The sequence below is a fragment of the Patella vulgata genome, chromosome 1, assembly GCF_932274485.2.
Source record: "Patella vulgata chromosome 1, xgPatVulg1.2, whole genome shotgun sequence".
Classification (NCBI taxonomy): Eukaryota; Metazoa; Mollusca; class Gastropoda; family Patellidae; genus Patella; species Patella vulgata.
The window spans coordinates 43,936,167-43,959,978 of NC_065879.2; the positions used below are offsets into that span (position 1 = coordinate 43,936,167).

The window sequence follows — 23,812 nt, forward strand, 5'->3', positions numbered from 1 at the left end:
GCTAAAATTGATTTTTTGTTGTTTTGAGTTGATTACGGTCCAAACTATCAAAAAATGTCTGGGTTCAAATTTTCCGACCCCTTGACCCCTCTGGGAGAAGCATTTTTGAAAGCGGGACCCCTCTGAACGAGAACATGGCTATCTCCGCCAATAATAGTTGGATATTCATGATCTGAAGTCCATTCTCGTGTTTTGTCACCATGCCGACCCATCTATGACACCCTTAAAGCTATTGGAAGTAGTTTTCATTGACTTCCGGTGGGGAATACCAATTTCCGGTGTCAAACTCGGATTGATTTCAGCCAATAATATTTGGATTTTCATGATCTAAAGTTCATTCTGGTAGTTTTTTCATCATGCCGACCCCATCTATAATACATTTAGAGCGAATTGAAGTAGTTTTTTTTACCGACTTCCTGTTGGACATACCAATTTCCGGTGTTAAACTCGGATTGATTTCAGCCAATAATATTTGGATTTTCATAATCTGAAGTTCATTCTGGGTGTTTTTTCATCATGCCGACCCCATCTATGATACACTTAAAGGGAATGGAAGTAGGTTTTTTTTGTCGACTTCCGGTTGGAAATACCAATTTCCGGTGTCATTGGAATGTTGTCATGTGATTGAAGACGAATCTGACGTTTGTGACAAGTAAACAAGTTTGATATCAAAAACAAAAAGATATAATAACAGGCCAGAAGTCGCCAGAAACGAAAACAACGAAATTCCTATCTTGGAAATAAACACAACGCAGTCCACTACATCAGCGATGCATCATCCTCGTCTCCTTGCACATCCCTGATCATATCAAAACCCGTGCACAGAGATGTACAAGGTCGACCAATATTTGGAAACTGCATCGCTCCGTGCAGCCTGTTCTACAACCACTTTTTTGTTAGTTCAGTTAAAGCACGAGGGCCAGGCAGAGTAAGATTCTGCACAGGAACATACATGCCTTTGTCAAAGTGCCAGCCCGTTTGTTCAATGGCTGAAAGGTTCGAAGATCTGGTCACGTAAGACGGTGTAATTCACCAATTTAGTAATATCACGCCTTCAAAACAGTTGATTACAGGGTCGTCACCTTCAAGCTTAAGGTATGCATGAACCAATGTATTTTTTATGGTGCCCACAAACTTGCCTCCGCAGTCAGCACCGGGGAGGTTGGGAAATCCAATCAGACCTTGACACATTTGACTTCCAATGGCACATAGTCGCTTAATCACATGTATGTCTCTCTATTTTGCGGCCGTCGCAGTTAAAATCTTGAAACGACCTCGAGATACAAGGTCTAGGTGAATTGTGAGGACATCACTATAAGCTACAGATGCAAGAACTTAGTGAAGTATGAGTGTGTCATCCTATTCATGTGCGACCAAATACTACACGTCCTCAACTTTATAAAACCAGTATGGAGTCGATTCGCCTGGCAAATGCCTCTTGTAAGCCAGAGAGTTTCTGCATGTTTGATGTTTTCTTCATACTCTGAAGCACAGCCATAGCGTCAATGATGAGAACTTTGGGTGGTGTAGCCCGTGCTGTATCAGCTAGGCTAGCATATGACACTGGTTGAGCCTTTGCTCCTAGTCTGTTTGATACAGCAAAGGCTACACCACACCAGGTTCTAATCATTGAGCAACTCTCGGATCTTGCATTTGTAGGCGAGAGTTACTGGCGGGAAGCACGTCTTTGCCCCCACAATTCTCATGAACCTTGTCGTCTCGGTATTCGCAGTCATTTCAAGTTTGTAACTGAGAAGGCTGCAAAATACAGAGGTTTAGAGTTAGATGTGATCGAACGAGTGCGTGTCAGTGGAAGTCATAAGTCTAAAGGTCTGATTGGACTTCGCGGCTTCTCTGGTTCTGACTGGAGAGGTAAATTTGTGGGCATCACAAAGAAAACATTGGTTAGTGCACACATAAAGCTTGATGGTGATGACCCTGTTTTTATCTGTTTCATCATCTCAACTGAGCTGTTGAATAATGACTTTCTTTCGCAGGTCAAGGAATTGGAGAGGTTTGTCTGCCAAGTCTACTCTTCGTCTGTTCCATTAAACCTACCAGCACTTGTTCAGAAAAAACTTGGAGAGAAAGATGCTTCCACCGACTCGCGCTGCATTGTTGCCCGATATCACAGGAACAAAGCACACCACGATATGCGACAAGTCGTACCTAACCAGATCCCAGAACCTTCCTGTCATTTAACGAAAGCTTCTGGCAGTTGGACAAAGGCGTTATGTTCCTGTGTAGAATCCTGATCTGCCTGCCCCTCGCGCTGGAAATGAACTCACAAAATGTGGTTGTAAAACAGGCTGTAAGAGGCGATGTAGTTGCCACAAAGTGGTTTGCTTTATACATCTCTCTGCACGTGTTTTGATAGGGACCGTACCAATATGATAAGGGGTGTGCAGGAGGACGAGGATGATGAATAACTAATGTAGTAAACTGTATTGTATTTATTTCCAAGATAGAGTCCTTTTGTTTCATTTCTGGCTTGTTAAGATTCTTTTTGTGTTTCATATTAAACTTGTTTACTTGTTACAAATGTCAAAATGTCTTGAAACATTCCAGTCACCCAAACGTGACCATATGAAACTTTTTATCATGCTTCAAAAGCCACAAAACAGTAGTAGGCCGAGACAACAGAAATTGGTATTCCCCACTGGAATGCAATGAAAACTACTCCCATTTGCTTTAAGTGTATCATAGATGGGGTTGGCATGATGACAAAAACCCAGAATGAACTTCGGTCAGGGGGGCCCGGATTTCAAAAAGGCCCCTCCCAGACGGGTCAAGGGTCGAAAACGAAACATTTGAACCCTAGAATTGGGTCCGCATGATGAACAAATATCAGAATGAACATCAGATCATGAATATCCAAAGGTTATTGGCTGAATTCGATCCGTGTGTGACACCGGAAATTGGTATTTCCTACCGGAAGTCAATGAAGGCTATATCCATTCGCTTTAATTATATCATAGATGGGGTCGGCATCATGAAAAAACACCAGAATAAACTTCAGATCATGAAAATCCAACCATTATTGGCGGAGATAGCCATGGCCTCGGTCAGAGGGATCCTGATTTTAAATGCCCCTTCCAGAGTGGTCACGGGGTCGGAAAATTGAAACCCCAACATTTTTGGATAGCTTGGTCCACCATCAACCCAAAACAAGAAAATAAAAATCAGTTTTAGCATACAAATCCTACGGGATGACATGCCACACCACACTAATATCCCCTACCTTTTTTGAAGAGTATATTACTTCAATATGTGTAGTTTCAGAATCCGGATAATACCACTTTGGCATCCTTGTGGAAATTAAAATATTCAAGATAGCCGTCATGAGGCATTTTCTGGTTATTTACTTTAGTTTAATGGGGTACAATTCGGGACAAATTCTTTTGGACCTCTGTATGAAGGTGTTTTCTGTAAGAATTTGATCCGCTGAATCTATTGAGCTTGGGCATGTCTCCTAAACGTGACGGCTAATTCTGCTAGGTGGCCAATTCACAATGGCAGCTCGTTTTTTTGAGGTAAACTCACAATGCTCCCTAATACGGTGTGTAATTTATTGAAATATAGCTTTTCGTTGTCAATTTCTTCAGATATGTTCGATCTAAAGGTACTGCAACCCGATGATATTCTTCCACTTACAGTCTTATAAGGACACACATTATACACGGTCAAACACAATCAACTATCGGAGCAATGTGCGTTGAAAGCAAATGTTACTAATAGCAAACTGGGACTCACATATTTGTCTTGCGCAACCTCGGTTATTTGTCTTAACTAACCCTTTCTTAAAACACTGGGATACTCACAATGGGTAGAACAGTCTGATTCTTCCCATTCCATCCGTATCATGCAACGAAGATAACATTTGTCTTGCCAGTTATTTGGTCATTCATAAGCGCCGGTAAAGCTGGAGTTTGTATCACGCTGACAAACATTTCCCATTCCTTATTCCACTGTTTTCTAGTAGAGAAGGTGACACGGACGCGTGTCAAAGTAGATCATAATTTATGCTTGACAATTCCTCTCCGTAGCTTCTGTTCGTATGTTCCTGTAATTCGTAGTCCTGTGATACATAAGTTTTTAAATTACCGATTCAATTTTCTTCCATGGTCTACTAAACGTAGTTATTTTGTTGAATTTGGGAACCATATTGGCGTTTTTTCGGTCATGAACATTTCGCCATTCGCCATTAGTTTAATACATTACTAATATCCAAATATGGCCACCATTTTGATTATGAGCTCAACCTGGAATACTTTTTGGTCGGAACACCGAAAACGTATAGTTTAATATATTGCACAGCTTTTTCGGGAGACTTTATGTGTTTCCCTCCAAAATGAGCCTCCATTTTGAATTTGGTCCCTATTGGAATTAGCCAGCTTTTTTTTTAGGAGGAATACCCAAGTTCATTGGATTCAGCGGGTCAAATTCTGATAGAAATCTTCATACCGTGGTCCTCAAGAATCTGTCCCGAATTTTACCCCACTAAATTAAAGTAAATAACCAGAAAATGCCTCATGACGGCAATCTTGAATTTTTTAATTTCCTCAAGAATCTGTCACATATTTTACCCCACTAAATAACCAGAAAATATCTCATGGCGGCCATCTTGAATATTTTTATTTCCCCAATGGTACCAGGGTTGCATCATCCGGATTCTTAATCTACACATATTGAAGATATATAAGCCACCAAAAACATTAGGTGGACTATATTTCCACGTTAAGGCTTAAACTGGGGTTTGGCAACTGGACTAATTCACATGCTAAGCCCATAATTAACTCTCTAGATCATCGGATGGTTTTGGCAGTTAATAATTCCATTACAAATGGATAATCGAGACATTGTTTATTATGGTAACAACGGTAACAATGACAATCAAGACAATTAAGACAACATTGTTCTTCAAACGGCGATAACTCCGTCCAGAATGAAGTAATTTGAGTGAAACATTCAATATATTCTCTTTTCATTAACTACTTTTAACTATTATAACAAGAACTGCCAACTCTTGATCTAGATTTTACAAAATGCATCTTAATCAATTTTATTCACTGAAATATTTTTTTTTTGAGGTTTAAGTTTCTCATTTAATCTATAAAAATGGAAATAAGGAGACCATCTTAAATGTAATTACATGCATATTAACAATAGTGATTATTTCAAATGTGTTCTCATCACGAACTTATATAATAGCAATTCAATGATTAAAGATATATTTCCTCGACCAGAGACACTATAATTACATAAACATTAATAGGAAATAATATACATTTAATCTGACGATGACTATATATTTTGTTGCTATAAACATTATATCTTATGAGACATAATATCAAGACAAGTACATTTCAAGTGTTATTATGAGGCTATCACCGAACAAAACCTTGACCACTTCTTCTATTGTTGTTTAACCTCCGCTCCCGCCGATGATGATATCGCAGACAAGTTGTCTTATTTTAGTATGCGTAGCGCACGCGCGTGGGCCTTTCCTCGGGGAAGAAAGTTGACAAGGCGCCCCTATCTGGACTGCGATATAACATTTATTTTTAAATTAGCACACACACTTGACAACAACGTGACTGCGCACCTTTCACCGACGCGGTTGGTGAAGAATTCTGGCAGATCAATAATTGAAATTGCTGTTTTTACAGAAAGTTTACATTTTTCATCTGTCGGAACATTACTGCCAACTTTTTCATTCCAAAGAAAAGTTATATTTTGATCATAGATAACGCGAAATTTAAATTTTACAATTTTTGGAGAAAAAAGTGTGATAACATAATCTGATTAGTTGAGTTCGTGTTTTTACGTCATACTGGTTGACGTAGTGGATATATTAATAACCTTCAACCATTAATGTTAAATTAAGGTGGAAAATAACAGAACAAACTTTAAAAGGTGCATTGATTGACACCAGCAGTAGAGTAAGTATCAGAATCTGAGTTCAAATGTGTCCCCATAACAATCTAGTTCTAAGATACGTCATTAACTGACATTCCAAAAATACGTTTCCATGTTTATTAAAATCATTAAACTACTTATTATGTGTAGGCTTTTTCAAAATTATAGTAATCTAATGTCTTTAAAGATAGGGTTTTTCAGGCATTTTTCAAAATTATAGTAATCTAATGTCTGTAAAGATAGGGTTTTTCGGGCATTCCTTGTTACATGACGTCAGTTGCATGTCTCAGAGAGTAAGACGTTGGCTTGCTTACCTGGGGGTTCAGTGTTTGATCCCTGCGTTGGCCGAGAAAGTTCATCGGGATTTTACGGCGTGGTACCCCTTGTCAGTGGTGCAGGGCAGAAGACCTGGCAAGGGACAACGTACATCTTCGGATGAGACGAAAAACAAAAGCGCACACAATTGTCATATAACCTAATTGAATTCATAAGAAAAATCAAAATAAAAGATACACCAGATATATTTGTTTCATCAGTGAAATTTCTGGTGACATGTGAATGCAACGACAACAGCCTGGTTGATTGATTTGTTGATTGGAGTTCAGATGTCTTCATTATGATGGACCACTTTCAGGTTGCTGTATTCACGACCTGAATTGTGTAGCAAGAAAACACGTTTTCCGGCTTGTAATTTTCGTCAATTTTGTGGGAAAGACAGGCCCCAACAAATCCCACGACGGCGTGTTTCACGACTTCTACACTCGACGGTGACTTTTAATTCAGAGACATCGACATCCATTTAAAAGACATAGTAAATTATTGCCGGTCTTATCGGAAAAATGCCATATTAGTACTAAGTTCATCTCAACAAATCTGAATACGCTAATGGAACAATATAACAAGCTCACTTTGATGTTGACAAATACGTAAGGCAACTGAAATGTGATATATATGCGACATAGATTAACAGATCTACATTCAAGTTAAACCAACTGTATATACTTATTTTAAATCTTACGTCGAACTGAATAAACTATATGATTTATTGTCATTAAAACACCAATGGCTGGTTAACAGCGTGTAATTAAAGACTATAATTGGATCTTTGTAAGAATAATCATATTAATAAATTTAAGGTGTCATACGGTTGCACATACCTCCAAGGTAGATTCAAAGACATGCTATAAACTAAGATATCATTACATATTTTAATTACAATACTCAGTGGGGAGCGGGAGGGGTATAATTTAGTGTGTAACATTGTGATTGCAATTAATAAAACAATAAATTCCGTCCTATACCACAAACAAGTCATAGCAAGAAATCCCTCCTGTTGCCAATATTTTAATGTATCTAGAATTTTCTACACCAAGTCTATTACATCCAGATATTTAAAGCGTGTTAACAATATATCATTTAAGAAAAACTATGTCATTTTGGGATTAACATATCGCACAATTCATATTTATGTGATGATCGACCTCCTATTTACAAAACTATAGTGCATACGAACTACAGTATAAACATGGTTTAGAAACTCTATCTTAACTACAGAGTACATCCGAACTATAGGGTACATGGTTGTTTAGAGCGACTCTATCCGAATTACAGGGTACATCATAGTTTAAAGACTCAATACGAACTACAGGATACATCATGATTTGGAGAATCAATATGAACTACAGTGCACATAATAGTTTAGAGTCTATATCCGAACTACAGGGTACATCGTGATTTAGAGACCCTCGACTCCCGGTCCGTCCCTGGTAACATCAAGACCGATAGTTACTGCGGTTTCATTTCTGTTTGTTATTCATTTCACGACCGGCACTTGTGATTACCCCAGTAGTACAGTTTTTCACAAGCTAGGGGGCCGAGGGTCTCTGAACCTGGCCTCGCGAGGGGTTCCCACTCTATTGGAGGTCCGGTGAGGTTCTGTCCTTGCTTTTACAAAACTGACCGTAAAAGATGATTTCTGTAATTTGTCCTAATGTTTCTAGCTTACGCACAAATTTGGTGGGTGACAATCCTATTTGAAATTAAGTTTTGAACCCAACATTGAATTAAGTAACCCTAAAAACCACCAAATCCACATATAAGACATATCCAACGGAAAAAAATGACGGATAATTAAAATAGCACCAATTTAGATTTCATTTTGCCGTCCATTTTGAATTTCTACCATCAAGAATTCTCGAAATTTATTTTTGAGATCAGAGTTGTGCCAACAACTTCAAAACACATATATAAGATATATAACCAAATTCCGCAAATTTGGAAAACACTTTGCCGACCATTTTGAATTTCTGCCATCATGGAGTCATTTTTGAGATCAGTATTGAACTCGGCGACATCGAGAACCGTGTAAATGACATGTTACAAGTAATATCCAACAAGGAAAAATGACGATTAAATTAACATCAGCCGATTTGTGTTGCTGCCATTTTGGATTTTAGAAATTTATCTTTTAATTCGGACATCGAAAACCATATAAAAGTCATAGCAAAAGTCATATCTTACGAAATTATCGCTGCCCTTTTATTACCATATTATTTATGTTGTTTTTTTTAAAAAATTGCATTATATTTCCAAATTTGGCAGCCACTTTGAAAGAACTGCTCGGCACCACATTTTGTTTAATTGATATTTGTCAAATTCGACTTTTCGGCACATTTGGCTTGCATAATCGTTCTGTGTTTGAGGAATTAAAAAATTATTTATTCTTCCACCACTGAAACACATTGATTGCGAGATGTCGCTCTCCGAAAATTCCTGAAGACCGCCATATTGAATTATGTTGATTACGTCATTTTACCTTGGCCAAATTCGACCGATTTTGAGTATAATTTTGTCTGACATATTTATCATTGAACCAAACTGCATTGGTGCAATTTGTTTAAGGTAAAACGTTATATCTTTCCCCACCTATATAATGCTGCATGAAGTAAATAAAACGTTTTGTAATGATAAGTAAAGCTGTATGACGCCATGGTTTTTCTGGCGTCATAGTTGGGATCCAAAATGGCGCCTGGAAATGAGTTGTCGTAACTTTCCTTATATAGGGCTTTGGTTACGATAAGGTAGTAGGAAAAAAATGTCGGCAATTTTGAACTCGGGAGTATCGATTTCCTATAGGTCGGTAATACATTTAGTTGCACTAAAGCCAACCGTTTCGGAGATTTCGTCGATTTTCTAGTCCACTGGCGGCCATCTTGGAATTAAGTTATTTATGCAAATTTCCCCAAGACCGATAATGGCCGCTTTTGTTATGGGAGTACTAGAGACCATACCTGAACAGTTCCCAAAGAAATGATTTCTGTTGCAGTTTGTTCTAGGCCCCCCCCCCCTATCATATTGTTATATCTACCCACCTAATTAGGTTGATCTGGTATATGTATTTCGATTTGTGACTTAACATGCTTTATACGATTAAATGTTTAGAAAAATTAAGGGAAAGTCTAAAACGGCTATACCTCAAGCATATCTTAGCTTACTGTTTCGACAGTTGAACCAATTGAACCAAAACCAAGAGGTCTAGCCAGTTTAATTCATATGTCTGATTTATATGTTTTGAGTAATTGTTGACCTGGTTTTTTTATTGTTTCCCCACATACGCTATTTACTATTCATTTCGCAATGTGATTTAATCTGATACATTTTAAACACCCATTAACAGACGTTCAAAAGTAGAGCAGTAACATATTTAATGCGCCTTCTAAATGGGATGTTTGCATTTAATTACTAGCAGAGGGTAGTGTTAATTAAATTATAAATATAAATGGACAAAGTAAATATAGTACCAAGTGTTCTTAAGTGCATCAACAATACAGGTATACAATTGACGTAGGCATTGTCAAAAATACCAAACCAGTTTAAAGGGATATAATACCTAAACTCAATTATTTTTCCTTATACATGTTGCTTAATATCGATGCTTATATAAAGATCCAATATCCTAATGATTGGGGAAAACAATCATGCGGTCAGAGAAGTTAATGCAGGATCACGCGGGTTTATTACATCCGGTGTATTCTGTTACGTGGCCAATTCGCTATTTTGCGGGGTTATGTAAAAATTCACCAGTTTGAATTATCACCATTGTCGTATTTTTGTTTAACATTGCGTTCGGAACACATATAGCACTGTGATTTTGTTCCCCTTCCTTAATTTTATCTTGCACCTTCGCCATCCTGGCACCAAATAAATCTGGATAGGGTCGATAACATGGATATGGTGGTTTATTCAAAGATACAAGGACTCAAAAACCATTCCAAAATGAGGACTGAATTTTAAACTGCTTAAGACCAAAAATAAGTTTCACTTGGTAAAAGGGAACCACCGAATCACTTGTGATTTCTACAATTAAATGTATGTATGAAACACGAAATGAAATGAAATGGGACTTAACGGCCCGTTGGTCTGCTCCTTGGTTAATGAAAACGGGCAAACGCCATGCAGTGTACTATGACGGACATTTTGGCCTGACAGCGGCGTTGTAGCGTACTCTTATTTCGAATACCAACTGTCAAAGGTTCTTGTACGTGTACGCCAAGGTGTACACGGTATCTCTAGTTTTTGTCCCATCCGGACGACTAGACAGCTGTCCTTAATCACGATGAACTTTCTTGGCGAACTCGCGACCACCAGGATAGCGAGCCAGTGTCTTACTCACTGATCCATCGTGGCCCCCGTTTGTGAAATACCTAATCAATCAGAAACACACGTGGATAGTCATTGTGATATTAATTCCATCTACTGTTCAACAAGAAAGCAGAACTCTCGGTTGTGTCATACAATAATTTCTTGATAAAGATTCGTTCCGTTATACCCCCGTCAGACCAGAGCGTGGTGGAAACGCCAGCTATCGTGCTGTGGTCACCATGGTCGCCAATGATTGCCGAGTCACGGCGTTTGTTTTGAGCATGTTCAAAACAAACGCCAAGGTTCTGCGATCTGAACTGGAAAGCTATGACATTTTCGCGTATTGTGTTCTCGTTTGCCGGCGACCTTGTGCAGCAGATAAAATGAAATGAAATGGGGTTTAACGTCCTACTGATTGTGCAGCAGATAATATCCAGTAAACTGAAGAGATAGAAGACCGAATTATTGGCAGACTAGATGTTAGCCCCGATGTACTCACAGTAATCATCAGTTGATAATTTTTCGACAAATTAAATATTGAACTAACAACTGTAATCAATGTTGGCCATTAATAAAATTTGGCGTTGCTGGCGTTACGAAAGTGGAATTAATCAACATGGCATATAGTATACATTGGCTTTTTTCCCTACAATTGAAGAATGGCCAATCTACTAGGCCATTCTTGCATGAACTTTTCAATATCGATTAATCCATTTAGTTAAAAGCAAATTTATTTGCTACTAACCTATAATAATACATATAAATATTTTTCTAGATTTTGACCAAAAGCATAATAATTACACTATTTATATTATGACCATTTCAATTGTATAAAAGTACAAAATTAATGTTTTTACTAAACGTTGCAACAAATCCTTGTCAGTTGTACAGATCTATCAGTAAATTGATAGATTACCCCATTTAACAATTGGAAAACGATTTTCCGTTCGTTTGGCTGAAGTACTAAGGATTTTTATATCGAATGAAATATACCCTACATTGGTGAAACAATGCTGACTAAAGAAAGAATAATGATAACCTCCACTTTACACAAATGAGGAAATAATCGAGAAAAGCGGGTTTAAAACATTTTTCTTTGTCCATCTTAATGTGTCATTAGGGGGAGTATTATCGTTTTACGAGTTTCTAACTTCATCGAGTTGTTTTGTACACAAGAGATTCACACCACATTAGCTATGGTATTAATGTCATTTTCTCGTTATTTTACGATAGAAAATAAGAAAAGAATATCTCAGTGATTGAACCGTCATTTAATTAATGCCTCCTATAGCTTAATTGAAAAAAAAGTAATCTGTTCGTTTACCAAATCGACCTAAAAGATTTATACGATTGTTATGTGCGTTATCTTGAAATCAGATTATTATCATCTGCGATTGCGAAATCTAAAAGATGTGCAATTGATATTGGAATTTAAAGATAATTTGCCAGGCAAACACCCGCAAGATTTATGATGCGCATTAACGTCGGAGGCAAGTAATGGAAATCAGCTAATATGTATAGTGAAAATAAACCGATAAACAATAATTCACTATCAATATGTTTTTTTACACACGAGTTGTGGAAATGTCCGAGATGCATCGTTGGAAAGGTAAATGATCCAGCTTTTGAACAGTTTATAATGTAATATTATATACCAGAGAAAGAATCCATGACAAAATGCGCAAAAATGTCGAACCAACAAAAACTGACACACAATCCTGCCTGCCTTACTGTTCTGACAATTATCAAAAGGCTAAAACTTGAGTGTTCAAGGAGGCATCCACAAATTGCTGCGACTAGCCGCAGCTCGATAGGAATCCACTAAGGGCTAGCCGAACTATCCCTGTTAGTCTGAAACAACAGCGGTTTACTAAGATTAATAATTTCATAGAGAAAAACTAATAATGAATTCCAGTGTTCGTTCATATCAATTGGCGCATTTCGTATGCCATCAAAGATGATTCGTGATAGTTGCAAGACATTTCAAGTGATTATATGCCTAACAGTACAGTGCGTCCTCTTTGTCCATGACGAAGCGAGTCTTGAGAATTATAATATTATGATGTGTTTAATTGCTAAATGTCAAACGAATATATATATTCTATTCTATCCATTTTGGCTTTTTTTTCTTGCATATTTTATGGCCGTGTCGTGTGGATACTTCGGATTCAAAATGGTGGTCATTCAGACCAGTGGTTCTCAACCTTGTTTTGCCAATGGCACACCTTGGAACACATGAAAAAAAAATAGCGGCACACCTGGCTAAATATATATGAAAAATATTTGAATTTTGAAAAATGAAAATATGGCAAGTCATAGACGACATACAACCGTAGACACAGACTAGTCATAGAAACACAGAATGAGTCAAACTAAATAAAGAAAACACAGCTATGAACTTACCAGTAGACACCAGTGAATACTCAATTGGGATCACGTGGTTTTTCGCATTTTCTTAGTTTACCTTTTAAACTTTCGTGGCACACTTAGAAAGATCTCGCAGCGTGGCGCGACACACTGGTTGAGAATCACTGACTCAGACGAAAAAAACAGAGCATGCTAGTTTTCTTAAAAATCAATCTGGATTCCAGATTTCTATGTACTATGTCTACGATATCACCCAAGGTGGAAGCTGACGTAAAATCTTACGAACGAACAACGGACTTGTATCTTACGCGGAATCTGGCAATATAATATGGATTCCAGAAAATGTAAATCGTTCTTGTATACTTACTCATTGATGACTGGGTATAAGACGTTGAGTAGATTATAAGTTTGTAATGGCAGCCAACACAAAACAAAGGAACAGACTACAATAATCATCATCTTTACAACCTGGAAATACAAAACATTTTATACAAAAATAGTGTATACAAAACATTTTATACAAAAATAGTGTATACAAAACATTATACAAAAATAGTGTATACAAAACATTTTATACAAAAATAGTGTATACAAAACATTTTATACAAAAATAGTGTATGTTGTCTCTATCAAAATCATGAATTTCTAATCGGTTTATTTGCGAACAGATACTTCATCTTCGCTGGACCAGCGAACGGAGTGCTGTGATTGGCTGGTTCTTACTGTGTCGGTGGACATATAGGATTCACAATATTGGGCCGAGAAGATCCATCAGTTTGTTTCAGGCTCAGTTTCTAGTGTCAGGGGAAAAGTTGGGACTTTGAAAAATGTGTGTTAAGGTGTTCGGATGGCACAAAATGAAAATTCGAGGGCACTAAAGCCCATTGTACAATATTATTTTACCAATTCGCTTGCAGTGGGAGGAAACCGAATGGACATGTGATGCAACCCTACTCCTTGTCACTTACAAGTTTGGGATCAAAACCACGCCGGTTGACTCACTGGCAGACTTTATGATCCAAAGTGAATGCACAACGACCCAACCCCAAAGTATGTAACTGTATAGTTTGATGTAGGTATTCATGAAATGTGGGTGCATATAAAAATCACTTAATATAATACGCTCATGTACAGTTTGACGTGGGTAATTAACCCATTGTACGTATCATATAATTCCCTGTGTGACTTTGTGCGACGATTGCATGATATGCAATATGTCTAAATGGATAACGATGTTTGTTGAAGATATCTCCCAGAAGATTCCAATTGAACCATTATTATGCATCGTAAAATATCAAATCATAGCCCGGAGAATACTTTGTCTTTAATTCTCTTTTAAATTTCTCCCTTGACGTACATAAAATATCTGAACATAAAAAATAATTTGAGCTGCATTTATTTGGCAGTTTTCTTTCTAATAGGGATAAAAGATAGTTCACGTAATGTGGGCAATAACCACATACGTCATGCGTAATAGCTCTTACTTAACACATTGTAATAATTACAATTTGAATTTGGTAACAATTTAGGGCTTAGGATCTGATAACGACCTATTCAATGCATACTAAGATTTCACAATAATTGAATATAACTTTGGACAACCAAGAGTCACGATGACTCAGTCAGTATGGCAATGGCTCTCCAACCAGAAGGTCCAGAGTTCCTACTTTCCGTGAAGAGAATGACGAAACGCCGTTGTCCGACCAAACTTTCCATCATAGCACATTATTAGCGCATGTCCGCCTTCATTAGCCCAGATAAATGCCATTGCATTTAAATTACATTGGACAATGATTCAGTGAACCGTATCTCAAAATAAATATTGTATAAACAACGTTTCCTTAGGTAAAATTTGTAATTAAACGAAGATCTTTGCCGAAAGACAATTATCTCCCGGAAAAGGCTAAATAAACTATGTAATAGATCATATCCCGTAAAGGTATCTGTCTTTAAATCAGACATTTGCATTCAAATGTCTTTACTTATTAGCTATTTCATGTGTCATAACGCGAGCATTGTAGATCATAAGGTCATTGATTCGATACCACATAATCTTGTATGTGATAAGGAGAGAGGCCGACGCCCTGACCTAGTGACTTTCCTCCAGGTTCCACCTACTGGTAAAGTGTTGAAATAAAAATATACCATCCGTACCAAACATTAGATATATACAATTTTATTTCGAATAAACGATAATTTTTAAACTATCGCGTATTCGAAACAAAATTGGTTTTATCCAATCTTAAAAGATTAAAAGAGCAATCGAACCCAACACAGTTAATTTTCCTCTGTTATTTAAAGGATATATTTCTCCAACAATTACGTCCCTAATGTATAAGTAACAATCCCAATACATGTTCATATTACTTGGAAAACATATTATCTCTTGCCAACAAATTATCTTACGGCATACCCCAACGAAGGTAAGTTTACATCTACAAATTTTAACTTAGCAGCCATGATCTAGTCCACCTGAAAGATGGCGGTTGGTAGTGCAGGACTAATACACCCACTGGTCGATGTTGTGTAATAATGAAATCTATGATTTATTTTCCCTTAAAATATAGATATGACGTCACCCTTTGATGTTGGCGTACCATTATTTCAAATAATCGTACGGACAACTTGTCAATCGTACATTATTTATACTAGTAAAATATTGGACTCGCGTGACTTATTTCACTGTAAAAACACGTGCGGAGTGTCTGTATTTTAAGTCGTTTAATGGTCTCGAACTTAAAACATTGCGTAATATATTGTAAAAAAACACTCGGGCCTAAAAAACACTCGGGCCTATGGCCCTCTTGTTGTTACAATATATTACTTAATGTCTCGCTCTCGACCATACAATACTTAATATTACAACTATATGATATTTCCACACGAAAGTATATATTGGGAAACTGAATTCAAATGGATCTCAAATAAATTTGAAGATCATTTTTTTTTTAAATATAATTATTATGGTTTATTTGCAAATACATATAGGAATATGCGTATATACAAACGGGATCAGAACAAATTATATACAATTTACGAATCTTCTCCCAGTATAATCTAAAATATTTACAATTACCACCGAAATTTTTAATACATAGTTATATACATACATGTATACATTATACATAACATGGCATGCTACATTATGATGATAAGACAATGTCATTACATACAAAGTGAATATTAATAGTGTTAAACCACTGGAGAATTACAATAATAGCTACCGAGTACATGTGAATCTTTTCGTGTGTGTGTGAAATAGCTTCATTTAACACGAAGATCTGTTATTTAGATCCATACGATGACTGACTTTGATGATCTTATTATTAAAAAGTTTAGCCCAGATAATACCTTCTGTTGACCAAGCACTGATAACGCCGTGCGCATTTGAAGTTGTTTACAACAGATCAGCGTTTAAGCTAGTTAAGATCTCCCTGATAACAATCTTTGATCATTTAAGTAATTTACAATTTCCTATTACTGCTATTTTGTCCTTACGTGAGAGAAATTTCACAATGATGCCCGGGTTTTTTTTATGTTGAAATGGGCTATGTCTATGAGATATATCGATATGATTCGATGGGATTTCACTGCGTATAGATTTAAACTCTTAGGCCCATGTTTTCGAACAGTGTCTAAAATAATCTGTGATTAGGTCTAATCAGTAACTAGCTAGTTAGAGGTTAGTGGTTGACTAAGGTTGGTATTCTCAAAAGCCAGATTAGTTAATCTTTGACTATAATTTTTTTGTAATCAACGATTAAAATTCATGTTTAAACTTTGATTATAATTAAACATTTAATCAATGATTATATATAATCAGTGATTAAAAAGGCTTTTGTCATTGATAAAGGGGCCCAATTACAGGACGTAGATTAGAAAAATATATGTTTTAGAACAGTTTTTCCCATCCTAGGGTTCGTGAAATTATTTTTAGGGTCCGCAAAGTCAAAGGGGTTCATATGGGTGGGCAGGAAAGAAATAAAATGTGTGAAAAAAAGGCAATTAAAATTGAGTTCGGATATGTTTAGTATGCGAAATGAAATGAAATGGGGGTTACTGTTCAACTCAAGCTGGGTTAAGGGAGACGAACATACGCAATACAGTGTGCTATGAGGGCAATTTCGCCTTGACAGCGGCACTACGGCTCACAGTTATGCCAAATTCTAACTGCCAAGGTTTTTTTTACGCGCACCCCAATGTGTACACGGTACTTAGGTTTGTTATCCAATCCAAACGACTCAACCTTGTTCCATTCATCCTGCATCACCGTGGCTCCCTTTTAGTAATCGAAATATGAATTTCTGTTGCTAATATCAAAGTCCCATTTATTCTCCTGATGCAATTAATTTTATGCCACCTCTTTTCTATTAAAATCCAAAATTATCACTTATTGTCTATTTTGCATAAACTTGCTATATCTGTATTATTAATTTATTTATCCGCTTTTAATACCACACTTTCCCAAATTGTAGTGGGATTTTGGTTTTCTTTGTATATAGGCGATTTTATTAATTATTATTTATAACAAAATTTTACGAGTTGCTTGACCTATTGAGACACAAGATGTATGCATTTGTTTTTATTATACAACTGTTGAACTGGGTGCAAAACAAATAAAATGTCATTAATTATTGTATAAAAATGTGAAACATTGATTTACATTTATCAAGTTTCAAAGAACTCGATTGTTTTTCGTTTCTTAAATCTCTTACATCCGAAACATTGCTTGAATAGCTAAAACTAAGAATGTAACAAATTATTTTTATTGACAAAAGGAAAGCCATTGTGGACACCTTGAAAAAAAACCCCATAAAGATTATGTTAAATCAAAAGAAACGTTTGACTTTTCTACTTTGTATACTATTACTATGCTTCAATATTTCTATTGGTTCTTTCATGTATTCAGTACTAGGCTTGAAATTTATACATAGTGTTTAAGGTCATGAGACACAAAAGCCTATTCATTTTAAACAATTTCCGATAATTACCTCCAGAGTTATGGCCCTTGATCACTTTGAAAAATCTTATGAACGCTCCATAGGCTAAAGGTTATATCCGATTGACTTTAAATGTATACACAATATTTAAGGCCACGAGACGGAGGATCCTATTGATTTCTGATCTTTACTACTAGAGTTATTGCCCTTGATCACTTTGAAAGCTAAAGTTAGAAATCCGATTGATTATAGATTTATACACAGTGTTTAGGGTCATGAGATGAAGAATCCTATTGATTTTTTCAACGATTTCCGATAATTACTGCCAGCATTATGGTCCTTGATCACTTTGAAAAACCTTGTGGACGCTCTAGGGGGGCTAAAGTTGGTATCCGATTGACTATAGATTTATACACAATGTTTAAGGTCCAGAGATGAGGAAGCCTTTTGATTTCCAACGATTTACGATACTTACTGTTCGAGTTATTGTCTTTGATCACTTTGAAAAATCTTGTCGACGCCCTAGAGACTAAAGTTAATATCTGACAGTGTGTAAGGTTATTGATCACTTTGAAAAATCTTGTGGATGCTCTAAAGTTAATATCCCATTGACTTGAAATTTATACACAGTGTTTAACTTGATTGTCAATGCTTTCCGATAATTACTTCCAGAATTATGGTCCTTGATACTAAATGTTTTGTATAGTAAACGTTCGTAGAGGGCAGAACTAGAAACCAAACAAATTCTACTTATTTCTGATAATTACTTGATGGGTTGTTACTCGTACTCAGATTTTAGAGTCGTAAATGTTTTCATTACTGACCAAAGAAAAAAAATATGTGACAACCCTTGTTGACTGCCCGGACGACTTAGCTGCTGTGGGTTCCCTTTTGTGCTAAGAGGTTGATTTGCTCCGTTCTTTGCAATTCCTTTTGTTAAAAGGTTCTTTGACACTTCTAAAAATTATTTATATTTTGTAGTTTATTCATTTTGACTAAAGTACACATAATTATTTATGTTTTATATCATAGAGAATGTTAAATATTTAAAAAAATCTTTTTCACCAGAATTTACGGTGAATGTAAATTTTTTGCTTTCGTGGCAAAATATAAGTGCAGTGTGTCTGAATTCAATGAAAAATAATCATTTCTATAACATTCAATACGTTGTAATGCATATCCATGTACTTAATCCATCCTTAAACTACCCCCCTGAGATGACTAAATATTGGGGTGATTTAGTCAATGATTAAGTACAAGTCAACGTTCGAGAATACCACATTTTATGGTATTCTCGAACAATGATTTACTCACTGATTAGGCTAATCAAAGTTTATACAAATTTAATCAGCTTTTCAGAATATGGCTGGTCAGAAAATCAGAGATTAAATCTATGATTAGCACTTATCCACTTTCGAAAATACGCGCCTTAATGGCTAGATTTATCAACATATTGAATCTTCTGCTGGGTCTTTATCAGCAACACCATAGATTCTAACACTTAACCGTCTTGTCCACTGTTCGAGATCGTTTACTCTTTTCGTTGCAACAGCAGCGATCCCTTTAGCGTCCCCAAGTTCAGACTGGAGACATCGCTCGATTTGACTTCGTCCTTCAAGCAGGTTTTTCAAATATTTATTTTCGAGTTGAGGGGTTGGATGGCCGAATGGTTAGCGTGTGCGCGCTGTATCATAAAGTCTGTCAACTGGCGTGGTTTCGATTCCCCGGCTGTACGTGACAAGGAGTAGGGGCGCTTGTCCAACCTCGTGGGGGTTCTCCGGTTTCCTTCCACTGCTAAAGACGCCTACGCGCAAGCGAATTATTGAAATAAAATTGAACCATATTAGTCCCGAAAGACCTAATTTGTTCATGTCGAGTGGACGTTAAACCCATCTCTCTCTCTCTCTCTCCCTCTCTTGTATTTAGAGTTGTAATCTCTCTTTGGAATTAAAAGCACCTGGGTCAAAATAACCCCATAATGCAAATATAGATCAATTGTACAGAAGTAATATAGATATAAATTTAAAATGTAAATACGTAGTTTCTGGTAAACACGACAAGGTTATAATAGTCTGCTCGTTAAAACTTATCCAACGTTGATACAATTTTCTTTACAGGCAAACTAATATGTTTCATCGTCAAATATGACTGACAGCTATTATTAGAATCATTAAAACAATGTAAACTTCAGAATATACCAGGAAGTAACTGGATGTCACAAGAAACTCTTGACTGGCAAAGAATAACAAGTAATTTAAACACCGGAATATACTAGGACGTAACGGAATATAACCCGAATATCACGACAGTGGGCAGTTAACAAAACAAATATAGTGTCCTGGATAAAAAAAAACCCCAAAGCTCTAGAAAATGCACAAGGAAGAAACTAAATGTGAATGTATCACATATTTTTTTGATTATAGTCTGTACTGCACAGAAAGTGTTTCAGAATACCAAATAAAAACAAGTTAATCCATTGTGGACATTCGATCACAGCTGTATATATCATGTGATATGGCTACAGCGCAGTGATGGAATCAATTCGTGGCAGCTTTTGTACTATTTGTTTCTCATAAAGCCAATGTTTACTAATAAACGAACTTAATCTTAAAACTGAGTAACTGAGGTATATTAAACTAGAATGGCAGCGCCACCAGTTCTTACAGTATAGCGTGACAAGCATCCCTCAGATGATAATTTATGGTGTTGTTTTGAGTGATTTTGTCAATTTCTTTCATTCTGTCGTATATAGTGGATGGTTGAGAGCAGATTTTTAAAGTCTTTTTCGTTATTTTTTTTATTTTCAATTAAAATATACGAATTTGTCGACTCACTAGTGTAAATGTAAATCAATCTATTTGAGCCTAAATACCCCCGTATATTCACGTAATATAGTCTTTCATACGACCGGTTTATTTTGTTGGATCAGTAATAAATGTCATACCCCATGAATACACTTGGCTCAATATTATGAAAATATTGCTAAAGCACTACATATGCCTTGATAGGCGTATCCAATTTGTACATTTTTTGGAGAGACGCTCATTGAAAAAACCTAAGTCAACAATAATTCAAGTACCATCGATATGACACTTGGTAGGTTAGTTTATTGGACAATTGCGCATCGATTGACAAACTTTGATTATTGATATGAAGTCACAATTCCAAGATATCGACATGGTCGGTTCCTTGGACCATACAGTACAGTCTGTAATGATATTAACTACATTCCAGTATACCACTTTATAACTATATTAAATAAGTTCCGAAGATTTGTCCTTGCGCGATAGATTTTACAAAGTAAAATATTAGCTGCTTCATCTACATGTACTTTCGTCATATTACTATACCATTTCGTTGAGAAATTTAAGAGGCTTAGTTAGATATTGTTTAAGTCAATAGAGAATCTGGGTGCAAAGGTTGAATTAAATCCAGATTTGTATGAGTTTGTTTTTAAAGCCATAAAAGTTAGTAATAAAAAATATGACAAAATATAATTTTTATATAGACTCTCTTGTTACAACATATTTTTATAATGCGTAGAGAGATTAATGACATTGAAATAGAAGAGCACTTAAAAGTCTCTTATATTAATAGTCTTAGATGGACTTTGTTGTCAGGGTAATATTATACAGATAATATACTATTCAAAAAAAGTAGGGGATATTTGATTTTTAAGTGTTATTAAAGTCACCTAATGAAACTGACGAAGAAACAAATGACAAAATGAAATGAAGTTCACATTCATCGATTTATTACAAATGATCGTTAGACTAAGTAAGGCACAGACTGACCATTATAAGGGTAAAATGATACCCGGGGTCAAACAGCAAAGTTACCACAGCATCACAACCAAGTCAGTAACGGGTAAATCCTCCTCTGTTTGCCAAACAAGCATTGATCCGACGTGGCATACTCCTAATGAGACGTCTAAGGTCATTTTGGTCCAGATTGTCCCATTCCTGTTGCAACGCAGCAGCAAGTTCTTGGACATTGGCAGGACGTTGTTGACGTTGACGTAACCTCTGTCCAAGCATGTCCCAGACATGCTCGATGGGGGAGAGGTCGGGACTCAGTGCTGGCCAAGGTAATGTGGTGATGTTCTGTTGTTGGAGGTAACCTGTAACGATCCTGGCCCTGTGACATCTTGCGTTGTCATCCTGGAAGATGAAACGGCGGCCATGACGTCGTGCGAACGGCACAACATGGACTGGCAAGATGTTGTCCCGGTAGTACTGGCCTGTAACACGCCCTGCAACAACATGTAAAGCCGTTCTTCCAGCAACAGTGATGCCTCCCCACACCATAACAGAACCACCCCCAAATCGATCATGTCTGATGACGTTAACGTCTTGGAAGCGCTCGTTTCGACGACGCCACACCCTCCTACGTCTGTCCAAAAAATCAACAGTGAACCTTGACTCATCTGAAAACATCACATTGCTCCAGCGTCGATTATCCCAGTGTTCACGATCCCTACACCAACGACGTCTTGCCTGAATGTGATGATCTCTCAAACAAGGGATCACGCGAGGACGTCGGGCGGGAAGGTGACCCCTATGCAGTCGATTCCGAATCGTCTGGCCACTCACTCTCACACCAGTGTCTGTTTGAAGACGAGCGCTGATCTGATTTGCTGTGATGACACGATTTCTCAAGGCCAAGGTACGGATAAATCGATCCTGGGCTTGAGTTGTCGCCCTTGGTCGACCTGAGCGTGGTCTGTCCTGTACAGATTGTGTATCACGGTATCTGGACCATAGCCTGCTTATGACAGACTGAGAAACATTCATCGTCCGCGCCACAACCGCCTGTGTTGTGCCGATCTGTAGCATGCCAAGGGCACGTAACTTTTCATTTTGGGTAAGCCGACGCATATCAAAATTTGTTTTCTGGTCACTAAAACAATTAAACTGATGTTTCCACCCTGGAATTCAATGCCACAATGACTGTAACATTCAAAGTCAGAGTCGTGCAAATCTTGGGTTGGACCCCCATGATGATCCCAAGCATCACCTGCATTCCATGCGGTAGCTATTGGTGTGTTTGGGCGTCACATGTAACTGGAAATGTTTCTTCTGTTAGGTTCTATAGTGACTTTTTTCGTAGTCATTTGCATATTTTAGTATTATGCCCCCAAAATCAAATATCCCCTACTTTTTTTGAATAGTATACTTAGTTTTGATAATTCTTTGCTATAATAGTAATATGACGACAGCATTAAAATATATCGGCTGACCCAATACAAAAACCGAGTATACTATTAAAAGTGGAATAATTAAAAGCGTATTGTACCTATATCATTAACGTTGTCCAACATCCATATTGTGAATGATATACAATAGGTATAATACTTTTTGATTCCACTTTAAATGGTGTACTCGGTTTGTCTGGACCATTTGATTTAATCGATTGTTCCTGTGTAGACATAGTAAGCCAAAAATGAATAAAATTAGTTCCGGTTTTGTTCTGAGCCATCTGATATTGACCTTGATTACACAGATTAACTTTCAGACAATGTGACGTTTCGGACAGAAAGGTAAAGTGATTTTTTTTATTATTTCATCTAGTTGGCAAAATAAAGTGCCAGAAATCTAATAAAACACTAATTTTACTCTGTTTTTAATTGAATACCACAAATTTGTACTGAATTGACTATGGATTAAAACATTTTGTCTGGAGCCACTTTACTTTGTGTTACATTTATCGGGCATCGATTATTTTTTTGTGAATGCAGCTCCAACAGTCTGATTGGATGGCTGGAATTCAAATCGGCCTAGAGTGGGATTTCGGTTGCAAAACTGTGGAAACTTTGGTGTTACTACTATTTCAGCTCCCATACCCCGCGAGGATTGGTTGGTTGATTGTTTGGGATTCAGGTCAGCCATCTAAGGTAGGCTTTGATGAACCACGTTGAAGTTGCTGTATTTACTGGCTGGAATAGT

General features: G+C 36.8%; 1 protein-coding gene across 1 annotated transcript in view; it reads right to left on the reverse strand.

Annotated features, from left to right (window-relative positions):
• The window catches only part of LOC126809899 (tachykinin-like peptides receptor 99D), a 156,689-nt gene that overhangs the window by 11,679 nt on the left and 121,198 nt on the right, over positions 1–23,812 (reverse strand). Inside the window, exon 2 of the mRNA XM_050534762.2 lies at positions 13,295–13,395. Within this exon, the coding sequence (XP_050390719.2) occupies positions 13,295–13,395 (101 nt within the window). The remainder of the gene's footprint in view (positions 1–13,294; positions 13,396–23,812) is intronic.